Below are 14,507 nucleotides of genomic sequence, written 5' to 3' on the forward strand. Positions count from 1 at the left end.
CAAACTTTGTGCCCTCTACATCAATTCAAGCTCTATCATCCACTCCAACACCAACTCTAACACCGTGCGCCAAATGAAATAGGAGACCAAATAGATTATAAATCTAGTACATTCTCTCCGCTAAACAAGCTACCTATTATCTAGAAAGAAAATTAGACTTTGTAGAGCTGTCATGAAAGCTGTTCATAACACAAAATTGAGAGGAGGCCAGGAAAATCTTGTGAAAACATTTCTCAAGACTAATGGATTTATTTCTGAAGAGGAAGCTTTAGAATTTGCATCCAAACCGATCGTAAGAAAATTGAAGATTGCCTCGCAGAAAGAGAATTGAAGATTGCCTCGCAAAAAGGGAAAGATGCTCAAAGCATAGAAGATCGGAATTCTAAAGATTCTAATCTAGAAGACTTCTGCGTTCAAGATCTTTTGAAATTCCCTCATGAGAACAAGCAAGCTATGGCACGAGCAGAGTATACAAGGATGGTAGTGGAGGAACAAAAGCTAGATCCCGGATACATTTTAGTAGGGAAAAAAGTTTTGAAATAATTGTTTGCTCAAATGAACGAGGAGATAGACGATGAAATTGAATACAAGAAAAGAGTTAAAACTCGTGGGGAGTCATCCTATGAAAATAAGCCCAATGAGAATCAAGAAGAGAATTTGAATTCGGAGAAGTTATGGGACATTCTGTTCAAGCAATGAGAGTCCAAAAATAATATGAGAAAACTAAAGATTAAGCTGTGTAAAGAAATGCTTCGGATGAAAGATCGGTTGACTATGTTAACTTAGGGTCCAAGGGATGATATGAACAAGAAATTTCATCTAACATGCCTTGAGATGGAACAAGCTGAAAGGAAGATGAACCTAATGGAAGAAGGGGTTAACTTGAAGTTGGCTCAGCTATCTAAGTTTGTTTTCATTCAACTACCTTCGAACTTGTGCCAGCCCACAACTACTCAAGTTCCATCCTCATCTACTCCAGTCCCAAATCTGCTAAAATAGAATTGTTTTTACTCCCTTATTTTGTCAAAGTTTGATTCTATCTTTAAGATTTGGATGTATTCGAGTTTCGATTGCTTTCTCATTTGAATTTCGATCTTGAAACTATAGTACATTTTTAAGTTTGGAATTTGGCTTAAGTACTTTATTGTTGTGATTAAACCTATTTTTGAACCCTTTGTTGAGCATATATTCTGATTTAATCTATACTTTTGTGCTTGATGAGAAAAAGAGGGAGAAACTTATACCCTTCAATTATTTTCCTATTGAGAAAAGATGTGAGATTATTACTTGCGGGAAAGAGATACGGAACGGGTTCTCGTATCTATGGAAAGATGTGAATAATGATTTGCAGGAAGAAGTATCAAATTTGAAATTATATTATGAGAATAACAAAGTTGAAGTTATATTTTGAGAATGATGATACTTCATCGGATATAATATGCTCTGAACACATTGAACAAGTTTCAAGCTCCGAGATATAAAGAACATGTTCTCACATGAGCAAGTTCTGAGAAAGTTAACAAGCGCTAATAATTTCAAACTTACAGTTTTATGCTCTAAAACTATACTCTGCTATGACCTAAGTCTATGCATAATCTTCTGAGCTCATTATTCTAATGCAAGATATACGGGTTCTACAATTCGAGAATAAACAATTTGCCCCCAACAAAAATAAGCTTTTTCATACTTTAGATACTCTAATACAAGTCACTCTCGCTCTAACATAGACATCATATTTTCTAGAATAAATGCTGTGAACCTACGCATATTCTATTTTCAAACATCTTGATACAGGTTCTACAAGTTCTGGAAGCAAAACAAAATCACTTGTTGAGAACAAATTCAAAACCTTGAATTCATCACTATCCTAGAACTTATCTTTTGTTAAAGTGTCTAACGATATATCTTTATTTAGCAAAATTTCATTAAGTAAAAAAATCATTATATTACTCACTTCTTTTACATAACTATTGGTATACTTGTATGGATAGTTTTGTCATCATCAAAAAGGGGAAGATTGTTGAGAAAAACCCCATTTGATTTTGAAGTTGACAAAACAATCCATAATCACTTATATCTAAGTTAATGCAGTGAAATGCTATTTTGCATATTATCCAAAAGTGTATGGATCAAGATACATAAGATTAAACTGGCAAGGTAAGCTTAGATGATATTCTGAGGGACTCGGATGTTGAGCGGGGAACAAAGACGTTGGAATGACGCTCAAGCTCCGAGATGATTATTTCATGAGCAATGGCTAGATTATCAAGAGATGTATTCAAGAGGATTTAATTGAAACTTTATATCATCACAACGGCTAGTAATCAAGTTGGATTCGTACTTGAAGATTCTCGATCATGAAGATCAATCAAGGATGAGTATTACAGAGAGACGAGGATGACTCACCTAATGAAGTAACCTATCTATGGAAACTCGGGATCATGATTGAATGGACGATTTGATCGAAAGGGGGATTCTTTTCTTTGTCAACCTCAATGGCTATGAAATCCTTTTTATACGGTCTTGCCCAAACAGGGAAGTTTGGAGAGCGATCCTCCGGAGATCTTGCAATGGGCAATTGGAGATGGAGGAGTGTAAAAGGAGACTTCAAAGCTAAAGAGGGAGCACACGAGAGAATGGAATTCAAAATTCCAAGATCAAGAGAACTTGACATCCTTCATGTACCTTTAATCCTACACTGTAATACTTATAGGAGAACATACAAGTGTGAGAGTGTTAGACAAGAAGTCTACTCACCAAATTATAACCTCTAAGCTATTCACTAGAGGAATCTAGGCGATCGGCTACCAGCGTGACGAAGTGCCATATCAATTCCTACACAACCAAAGCATCTAGATTCGGGGACTTTTTTACGTTAATTAAAAAATCAGCGCCCTTTCAATATCTAATCAATTGATATTTTCTAAGGTGGTCACACATTCTGCTTATCATACATTGCCTACCAAGTATTTGATTGGTGCTAGATGATCATGCATAATGGTTCTCCATAATTTTTGTGTAGTCCACACGCGGCTGGTCAACCGGCCTAACCAACCGGTCCGTTCAACCATTAACCAGTCCGACCATTGACCGGGTCGACCGGGTCAACGACCAACAATCAACCTCGGTCAAGTTTGGGTCCGCGAGTTGCTGACGTCATTGTAACATCATTGTCATGTTAGCGCTTGCGACGTTTCGGTGTGGCATGCATGGGCCTCAAGCGCCAATGCCATCATGACACATAGGGGCACGTGCATTCGCATTCGAAGGCCGTTGAAGTTATGCGACCACTCAAATTGCTTGTATCGACGAGATGAGTCTGATGGTATGATCAAAATTAACTTTCACCAGAGAAAATTGTGCACATAGGCACATTTCTCCATAGCGTTTGGCGACTATCGCTATCGCTACGCGTATTGTGCATATGGTTGCATCGCCCTACACCAAAGGCGTACGACCACTCAAAATTCTCATCTCAATGAAACACACCAAACAATACGATTTTCAACACCGAGACTTGCCTTTCGTACCCGATTTGTATGCATTCATTCATATAGCAATTTGGCATATTAATCAAGCCAAAACTTGACTGATAACAAGGCAGAGAATCCAAATCTATGGCTCTAATACCAATGTAGGAATTATGCATCGAGAAATTCAACTAACATTTAAGATGCACGACTATGGAAAAACCCAAGAAAGTCGTTGAACCACCGGTGCGTCCCCAGCGAATGTACAACCCACACTAGTCCGAATATAATTGCAATTGAAAAATTTTCACGTCCCGCAACGTAAATGCCGATCGTTTCTCAAAGTAATGATGTTCAGCCCTTTTTGTGTTATCTATTGAGGGAGAGAGAGAGAGAGAGAGAGGGGAAGAACGTACGTTCGTGTATACATTTGTTTCATTCATTGTCCTCTTACCCCTTTTGAAATGGCCTATCTTCATTACATATAAGTAGGTAGCCATTCAAAAGGCACCTATTCGTGGGATGCTCTCAAAAGCACCTCTTCATGAACATAATTTTACAACTTTACTCATATCTGTAATAAAGCAAACTACAGCATCAGACAATAATAGTTAAGGTTATTTTATTTCGTAACATTAGCATTCAATTATAACTGTTTTTTGAAAAACATTTATATTTTTCTTATTCACTTTTGCTTATTTATTCCTTAATGGAGAGACTATGCAGTAAGGCGTTCTACACATGTATGGGTGAAAAGGACAAAAGCAACGACATGATTATTACATGGAGCCCATTCGACCAAAAAACGAAAAAAAAAATATGGATGGCGCAACTAATTAATACATCAGCTAAAGAGCGACTCTATTTCGTTTCCATTACGTGTTTTTTATTTATTAATTAATGAATATAAAATCATAAAGAAGAATTGTTGCTAGCCATCATTCACACTGGCAATGGAAATAACGGACACTACTTTAAATGTACCAAGCTCGTGGGCTGGAATCTTTTGTATATATGTAACAAGTGCAAGGAGCAGACAAAGCTCAGTTGGTTCGCCCCTCTAAAAAAAAATAATTAGGAAAAAAGGACAGAAGAAATTTTCAAATGTGGCGGGCTAATAATGCACTTAATCAGTACAAAGTTAAAGCAGTTGAGGGAAACATAAATGGTCTAATCTTGAAGATCAAACATTGAAATGCAACACATGAAAAATAGGTTGAGAATAAGATAGGTATACAAAACTAACAATCTTCGCAATGTCCCATTCACATATGAACAGGTTCCACGACGACTCAACAGTTAATAAATATTGAAGTCATCACGACAACAACTACATTACATGAGTCACAAGAGGAAAATTGTCCAAAAGGTCCTAAATCTATTATACTTTTGTCAATTCAGTCCTAAACTTTTAAATTTTGCCAATTGTGTCCCAATTTTTTCCTTTACTTTTTATCAACTGAGTTCATCTAGCCAATAACTAAGCTATTGAAGTCAGCACAACAACTACATTACATGAGTCATGAGAGGGGAAATTATCCAAAAGGTCCTAAACCTATTACAAATTTGTCAATTTAGTCCTAAATCTTTAAATTTTGCAAATAGTGTCTTGATTTTTTTTTACTTTTTGTCATTTGAGTTCATCCGGCCAATAACTAAACTTATGCTAAACTTATTCACCATAAATCACTTCTTAAAAATGCTAATTTTGGAAAACCTCATGATGAGTTATCACAATTTCGAGAATAAGATATATAGAGCCAAATTTATGAGATATAAATGCGTCTTGACTTATTAGGGAAAAAGTTTAAATATATAAGGAAAAAAAAGAACCTTAAAACGCGGATGTACTTGCATTCTTCAATAGAAAAATTACCAACAAATGTCCTAAAATTATTACAATTTGTGTCAATTTAATCCTGATTTTTTTTAATTTAATCTTAAATCTTTTGCATTTATGCCAATTCAATCCATTTGGCCAGCTAGTACCGACATGGACAATTTCAATTATATATAAATATTTTTATTTTTTTTCTTTTCTTTCTCTGGTTTTTTTTTTTTTCCCTTGTGGCTAGAGAGGGTCGGCTGAGCTCACCGGTCACTAGGCGAGGGCTCAAAGTGTTTAGTGGATATCTTGGTTTTGTAGGGGCTTTGAGAAAAAAATCCTTTGTGGTAAACTAGAGAAGGTCGCCAGAGCTCACCGGTCACTAGGCGAGGGCTCGCAGTGTTTAGTGGATATCTTAAAAATGAATTTGCAGTGGAGCTTTTATCACTTTGCGTACTGGCAACAAGGGGAAAGGTTTCCACGTTTGAGGCTACCAGAACAGCGCCTGTCAAATTTCCTGGAGCTCTTTCTTCCTAGGCAGTTATAGCCTTGCATTCTCCCTCTTTAAAAACTACCGCAACTTCCATAAGCTTGTCGGGTAGTAGAGGTCGTCAATTATTAGTTAAATGAAGAAAACGTCTGAATCTAAAAAGACTGTATGGTCAGAAAAATAAATATAGAATGTAGACTTGTACAGTCAAAGCAAACATCATTAACTTAAATAAAGAAAGCGAAATTCAGAGGATTGCGTTAGCTCTGCAATATCTTTTCGTTGCGAGTTTTTTTTTTTATTGCAACATGTATTTATTTAAGTATTGGGATTTTAATTGCCAAAAATGGGGAAAGCAAAAACAAAAACTTGGGAAGTGCTAGTATTAAAATAGAAAGGTCAAATGAAACATCATGATTATTTCTATAAAAAAGATATCAATTAACGTCTGCAATTCATTTTCCTATGGGCACTTTTACCTGGGCCCCCATTACGCTGCCGTTTTCATGTAAAAGGACACAAACCCTTTTATTTGTGGCAAAATATTCAAAAAATGACTTCTATGACGTTGGCCTTGGTGATAATTTGATGCCCCTTCAGCGCCATCGAAATCCCATTATGTTAATTATGTGGAGAAACATGTTGAATAGTATACGATATGTTTAGCCCCGTGAATTACGAGCCAATTTGGCTGTCATCTTTGTCATTTCGGCTCTTTCATTTTCCCCTTTCACAAGTCTTTAAGAATGGATTCAATTGAGGTAGAATCAACACTTTGAGGAAGCACAAAACACTGGGGTGGGAACCGACGAAATAGCACCTCATTTATGGTCATTTGTCATTTCTAAAATCACCCCCATTGCTCTGACTAATACCATTATTGGTCACGTTGGGAAATACGCCATTGCTCCGCCTAATCTGCTTTTGTCTCATTCGCATTTGTTTTCGCACTCCTGCATTCATCTAAAACGGTTTTCTAGCAGCTAGAGACCACGTTGCCGACCAGTGGCTCACAAAACAGTATAAATAGAGGTCAAAATACCATCTCTTGCATGCAAAATCTTCACCGAAACACGAGAACCGCCTATTATTATCTTCTAGGATGCTTCAGCTCTCTGCCTTTTCGTTTTTCTTTTCGTTGCTTCTCTTTTTGTTCATTCTGGTTAAACTGATCTCTAACAGACATGGAACAAAAAGGTTCAATCTTAGGCTGCCTCCAGGCCCGAAAAAGTTGCCAGTTATTGGAAATCTGCACCAGATGTTCGGTGAACTACCGCACCATCGCCTAACCAGCTTAGCAAAAACATATGGTCCGGTTTTCCATCTCCAACTCGGCGAGCTTCCCATGGCAGTAATTTCCACTCCTGAAGTAGCCAAGGAGGTCCTCAAGACCCAAGAGCTCACTTTCGCCGAGAAGCCGCTGCTTCAGGTAGCCAAAATCACAAGCTACGAAAACTCGAGTATGATCTTCGCCCCATATGGAGAATACTGGAGGCAACTCCGCAAGATCTGCGTTCTAGAACTTCTGAGTGTTAAACGTGTGCGGTCATTCACATGGGCGCGAGATGTGGAGGTGAACAATCTCATCAAACACATCGAATCATCGTCGGGTCTCCCTCTTAATCTCAGCGAGAAGATCTTCGCCTGCATTAATTCCATCATTTGCAAGGCGGCTTTCGGTCAAAACTGCAAACAGCAGGATGAGTTGATCTCATCGATTCAGGAGGTCGTGAGGTTGGGGAGCGGGTTGAGCCTAGCCGAGCTCTTCCCTTCCCTACCGTTTCTAATTTACATTAACGGGATGAAATATAAGTTGGATAAGGTAAAGCAAAAGTACGATGAAATCTTGAATACTATTCTTGCTGACCACAAAATGCAACGAGAACAATGCTTAGCTAGGCCAGAAGATACGCTGGATAAGGAAGATTTAGTCGATGTGCTACTGCGTCTCCAGGAGTCTGACGAGATTGGGTTTCATCTTACCACGGACAACATTAAGGCCGTCATCTTGGTACGTTAATTTCTTATAAACACGTATCTGGTTCTTGGTAAAAGTTCGACTAGGCAAATTCTCTTTTATTTTGTCATATTGTGTTTCAACATGCATATTCAATTTCCAATAGACAATCCTTAAGATTTATAACTAAGGAAAAAGATTTACTCCCAATACGGTTCGGACATAATCAAAAGGATGAATCTACAAAACCTGTATTGTACTTGATATAAGAGTGTTTACCATAATTATTAACATATTCTTTACCAGAACAGTGCCGGATTCTTTTTTATATCAAATTCTTTACTTACTAGTCAAATAAGTTGTACTATCCTCAAAATTATATCCGAGATGTGTGCAATAGATTATATATAGTGGGGTCTATGTGCACGACTCTCGCAGGATATGATTGGTGCGGGAAGCGAGACATCATCATCAACGATAATATGGGCGATGTCGGAAATGCTCAAGAACCCAAAGGTGATGGCCAAAGCCCAGAATGAGATCCGGCGGGTTTTAAAGGGAAAGGGCTGCGTTCGAGAGTTGGATATCGAAGAACTTAATTACCTAAAGTGTGTTGTCAAAGAAACTCTCAGAATGCATCCACCAGGACCATTGATCCCCAGAACAGCAAGGGAAGGATGCAAGGTGGATGGCTACGATATTCCTGTGAACTCGAGAGTCCTGATCAATGTGCATGCTATAGGGAGAGATCCAAGATATTGGACAAACCCGGAGAAATTCGAGCCGGAGAGGTTCATCGAATCTTCAGTGGATTATAAGGGGATGCACTATCAATTGCTCCCTTTTGGATCTGGTCGGAGGGTCTGTCCTGGCATTGCATTTGCCTCAGCCGGCTTCGAACTTATACTAGCATCACTGTTATATCATTATGATTGGAAGCCAGCAAATGGGCAAGCGCCTGAACAACTCGACATGACAGAAGTTTTCGGTGCCACAGTTGGGAGAAAGGATGATTTGTACGTGATTGCTTCACCATTTTCTTTAATTTCAGCTTGATAAAGAAGGCTTGTGGAATACCATCCTTCATTTAATAACTTTGGTGTGGGATTGAACTGAAATAAGATTCACCTTTTGTCAACTTAGCTCATTTTCTTTAGTGAGTTAAGGACTCGAGATTGAGATTGGTTGTTGGTGGTGAAAATGTATTGAACCACATGAAATGAATCAATCAAATTGATGTTCTTCTTTTTAGGAATAGAATTCTCAAAGTTACATGTCATACGCATGAAACTACTTTAATTCATCCACAATACCTGTAAATGGCCAGTCTTTGCGAATATCAATGGTTGAAATAGTTAAAATTGAAGGTGTGAAATTCCTGGTACACCTAGACGAATTCGTTAATTAAAACAACGCTATAGGGGGTCAAGCCACATGGCACGCTATGCACGAGTAATATCCATAAATGCAAGTGCGAGGGCACACACATAAATTTCATATATGATTTAAACTAAAAGTATATTGCATACATATAAATGACTTTTCCCCTTTCATGCCATTTATGATGCTTACCTATTTCTGCTAAACGACCAATTTAATTACGTGCAAGTATTGTGCAAAATGGTTTGTGTCTAGAGCTGTTGGCGCTAATCAGATTGAGAGAAAAGGCTCCTAAAACGACAATGAAGCATACTCATTATGAACAGCTGCTACATCACTATGGGTGTGATGCCCGGGAAATTTGAAGTTTGTAAATTTGCCCGAATTCAATAAAAAGGAAGAAAATTGAATTTTAGTCGGTGCAAATTTTGGATCGAAAGGTAAAAAGTGACGAATTTGGACGAGTCCCAAAATTTTGTTCGGTTTCGATTGGGTCTCGAAACCATGGTCGCCGGGACTTAGGATTTTTAATCCTCGCGCCTAAATTTTTCCAGACCGAACCTAGCCTGTGAAATTCCTAATTTTACTCCCAATCGGTTGAGCCAAAAATTCTATTCAGTCCCGATTTATCGAATGACCATTTAGCTCTTTGTCTTTATGCATAAGAAGCCAAAATAATTAAAATTTCGTGTACCCCACCTTCTTTCTCCCATCACCTCAGCAGCCCCTCCCATGTCCACTTCTCTCCTTTCCCTATCTCCTCTCACCTCACCCCCCCCACACGTGAAGCCCCTTCCCCTCTTCCCTATCTCCTCTCACCTCACCCCCACCCCCACACGTGAAGCCCCTTCCCACTCTTCCCTATCTCTTCTCACCTCACCCCCCACATGAAGCCCTTCCCATCACTTCATCCCCATCCTTTTTCTCTTTCTTCCATCAATTCCTCTCTCTCTTCCTGTTGACCGCGCGAGCATTTCCCCCCTCTGGTACTGTGTTTCTTCTTCCTCTTGTCTGCTTCGTCTTCATCATCCATCGCCATCTTCTTTTTTTTTTGGGTAGCCTCCACCCGATCTCCACCACCACCACAACCTCGCCTCGCTCCGCCTTTGCTGCCAGCTTATCGGCCCGTCCCTAGTCAACCGCCGTCGCGGCTTGCCACCCCAAAGCCGCGACCCCGGCTCAGTCGAACCCATCTCAACCCCGACCTCCTCCACCCGCGTGTCCCGAGAGCCACCGCCACGAGCCGCCGAGCCACTCCGTCAGCCTCGCGACCCACCTACGTCCCGAAGCCGAGCTCGAGCCGAACCCCCGTGACCCGAGATCTCAGCCCATGCCGCCCGAGCTTAGCCCCGACGTCCTCTCTCTCTCTTCCGCTCGAGCTCCAGCCGCCACCACCCAAGCCGCCGTCGCCGCTCCGCAGCCGCAACCTCCAACTCAGCCTGCCGGAATCGCAGCCCCGGCGTCGACCCGTGAGCGTGGAGTCGAGATTTTCTGTTCGGGTGAATAGTGCTCGTGAACAGTACCACGTGAATAGTACCGTCGGCCGGCCGTGAACAGTAATTCCGGCGGTGAACAGTATTTTTCGACACCGGTCTCAAAGTTCGTGCCGAGGAATTTTCAAGAGTTGTCGATAATCGCCGTGGGCCGGGCCGAGTTCGGGTCGCCGTCGCTCGAGTTGAGACTGGCCGAGCTAGTTAAAATCGTGAGTTAGCCCCTAACTCTAGGTTAGGACACTAATTGCGTTCGGATTAGATTAATTAGATTATTAGGTATTTAGTTAGCTCGATTAGGGCCGGTATAGGTTAGAAACTTGGTTTATGTTCAATGGCCCTAATTGGTTAAGTTGGTCTAATTAGTTATGATTCTATGCCTAATTAGATTTGATTGATTGATTGATCTGATTGTTTGTGTTGATTGATCGCGAGCGAGCGATATGTCAGAGACGAGTGCGCAATTGGAAATTGAAATTGGGATTAATAATTAACTGGCTGCAATTGATTAATTGAATTATTGGCCGTGAGTGCCGGTTTGGTTGTTGTTTGCCGTAGGGGTCCGATTAGAGGTTAATCGCCCCAAATTGCTTGGTGTGTCAATTAATATAAATTGCGCATTCATGTGACCACGTATGAGATAAAATTGCATGTTTTTGCACGGAAACGGCCTTGGGCCAAGTATTTGAACATGCGAGCGTGAGCATTCGCCTAAATCCAAGAAATGAACGGTGGTTGTGAAGTGTAGTGGTCACATAATGGGATAATTACGATCATTGTTTTTCGGTCGGCCCGGGCAATCATTGTCTTGGTTCTTTGGATCGTATTGTCTTGTCGTTCGTCGGTCGCAGCTTGTGATGGGCCGAAGCCTTTTAAGGATTCCGTTAGCTCCGTGCCGTGTCGACAATCATTGTCTTCGGTTGGTCGAGTGGAGTCACATGGACTATCTACGCCGTCGGGAAGGGACGATGCTTGGTCGCCGGGAGAGCACCAACGACTAGTTTGGACCTACGGGTTGGATCGATAATAAATGGACTACGTGTGGTGTCGTGCATGCAAGTCTTTGTGCGGTGGTGAATTGATTTGGTTGATTTGAGTCGGCTTGCATTACGTGTGCCGGAGGGTAAGTTTTGTGATTGCACGTTTGCTGATGTGATTGCTTTTAGGGTGTCGAGCGAATCAACGTCCTAACGGGGCGTTGGCTCACGAGATTAATTTCTCACCCGTCGTGGTTAACAATTTTGGGAGAGGGTGGAGCGATGAACTAGGAGGATTGTGGTAGGTTTTTGGGAGTAGACGAGGGATTAACCTTACCCGACCTTATGTCTTTTTGAGGTCCTAGTGAGCCGCCCCGAAGAATGTGGTTGTATATATTTTTCGTAGCTCAGTAGGGTTAAGATTCGTGCGCTTTGGATGTTTAATGAAATTGTTTTTGTGAATTGACGGTGTTGATTTTCCTACTATGCTATCCCGTTGTTATTGATTGTCTGGGAGAATTGCACATTTCGCATGCGCCGTAATTTCGTAGGTCGATAGCTTGCTTGGGACGCTATCATTCATGACCTGAGGCGAGTAAGGTAGGGATGTCGCGAGCTCGAGAGTCGGGGCCTGATAATGGGATCTCTAGGAATAGGAAAAGGGATGATAGTATTTTCGATGATGGTATCAGCAAAAGAAAAAATAATTGAGTTTGATGGTCGTATTCCATCTACAAAGTTTTGGTAGCCAACTTTGGATACAAGCTTGGAATCCAAACTATGCTTGCTAGTAATCTAAACAACGAAATTGGACCAACACTCAGGAATGGCTCGACTTCATTAAGAGATCACAAGGTAAATCTTTATCTCAGCTTTCTAGCATCTCCAATAGATTTGAGGGGAATTATTCAATACCAGAGTTGTTAGTTCGACCATGGAATCATGATTTCGATAGGTAATAGATGAACAAGTAGTTGACGTGATGGTGTTGTGCTTACCTTCCATCCCTTCGGAATGGAAAAATCGTTCAAGATGGAGTCGTTGATGACTTCCCTGAATCCACCCTGGAGAGGAGGGCGAGCCTCCTGACTTCATAGGCCACATTTCACAAGTACTTCATTTGTAAGTCACTAAAAACCAAGTTATGGCAATCACTAGATCACCATAGCTATAATCTAGAAACACTATAATGGCTTAAAGGAATTTGTGGAACTAATTTGGAATCAAACATTTTGTATACGGAATTGCGACGATCCAAAGCTCAAGTACTTCTCCTCTATCGCGCTTTGTATCTTGGCTCAATGAGACAATAGCCTCTCGACTCCGCTCGTTTGTACGCCTTCTTTATGTGAGGTCATCTCCGAGTTCGTTAGGATTAAAGGAGGGATATGAGCACTATTTATAGAGTTTCTAGCTAGGCCCTTTCATCATGGGTCGGGCTCAACTCGACCCACATTATTCATGCTCATATAGAACAAATGAAGTATCCTTACATCTTACCTTATTAGACTAACCCCATAAACGGTAAATAAATCTCGTAAAATGGTAGTTACAATCTCAATTAATATATGCCCATTATGGAAACCTTACATTCTCCCTATATGTGCACATCTCTATGCTGGTCTAGATATAATTCTTAGCAATTAATTCGATCCCATAAAGTCTCAAAAAATCAAATCATGTTAGTAACGCATCGACAGTACACAAAGCCGTCCATGGTCACTAGTGCTCTTAATTTTACTGGTATGGATTCAATATGGTATTGTGTCAAATAGATAACACGTCACAAAATGTGATGCTTTATGTGTCACCCTATTTGTTCATCATACTCTCTCTCCTTATGCGCCACTAGATAATATCCTTGTGGTTCCAATGAACCCACATATGTCTTACCTTATAGTTAAATTTACTTTATATGTAACAAGACATATCATTAAAGTTAATAACTAAATGCCCTAGTCTTTACTCAAGGTTTACACATCTCTTGAGATTTTCACCTAATATATGTACTCAACATATAAACTTTATTAGAGCAAAATCGAAACAGCTCCCACTAAACAACCACATCGAATGATACCGCTAAGTCCATGTTAATAACATGTCATTCAAATACAAAAAGGTGAAAACCTTTAGTTAGTGGGTCTGCAACCTTATCATTTGTGAAAATATGTTCTACTGCAATGTCAACATTCTTAATCATTTCCTTTATGGTCAAAAGATTGACCCTCATATGTTTAGACCCTTTGAGACCTCTGTTGTTGTTAATAAACAATAGAGCTATTGTCACAATATAACTATATGAGCCTATCCATAAAATCAAATATGACCAACTCTCTAATGAGGTTCCGGAGCCAAATAGCCCGAGTAGCAGCAAAAAAACATGTTATAAACTTTGCCTATATGGTAGAGGATAATATAGATTTCTCTTTCTCATTTTTCTTTAATACCGCACCGCCCACATGGTATCTTGTTATCGACTCCATATCATCCCGACAAACAGCAAAGTTTGAATCTAAATATCCTACTAGCTACAAGTCTTCAACATGTTTGTAAATCAACAAGTAGGCTTTTGTCCTTTTTAAGTACCTCAAAATCTTATTGGTAGTAACACAATGATCATGCCCTAGATTGGACCAATATTTGCCTAGAAGTCTTGTTCCAAAAGAAACGTCTGATCTATCACGACCTAATAGAAATTTCAATATAATGAATTATCGGGTTAATTATTTAACTAACTTAACTCGGACTCTTCCAAGTCCATACCAAATCGTAACTTATGGTTCAATTAATTAACATGCAAAGATTTTTAAATTGGAATCGTCACTAATCATTTTTGGTAGATTGATTAGAAACCTAAGTGAATTAGTGGGAGAACGAAATTACTTCTACGAACTAGAGATTAAAAGTTCAGGGATTTG

At 39.9% G+C, this 14,507-nt stretch overlaps 1 protein-coding gene across 1 annotated transcript; it reads left to right on the forward strand.

The window, feature by feature from the left end:
- The first annotated feature begins 6,887 nt into the window (after positions 1 to 6,887).
- On the forward strand, positions 6,888 to 8,811 carry LOC115729099 (premnaspirodiene oxygenase-like). Its single transcript, XM_048285903.1, has 2 exons — positions 6,888 to 7,796; positions 8,181 to 8,811. The coding sequence occupies exons 1-2, from the start codon at positions 6,888 to 6,890 to the stop codon at positions 8,796 to 8,798; spliced, it is 1,527 nt and encodes a 508-aa protein (XP_048141860.1). The 3' UTR covers positions 8,799 to 8,811.
- Positions 8,812 to 14,507: the final 5,696 nt, after the last annotated feature.

The sequence above is a fragment of the Rhodamnia argentea genome, chromosome 9, assembly GCF_020921035.1.
Source record: "Rhodamnia argentea isolate NSW1041297 chromosome 9, ASM2092103v1, whole genome shotgun sequence".
Taxonomy (NCBI): Eukaryota; Viridiplantae; Streptophyta; class Magnoliopsida; order Myrtales; family Myrtaceae; genus Rhodamnia; species Rhodamnia argentea.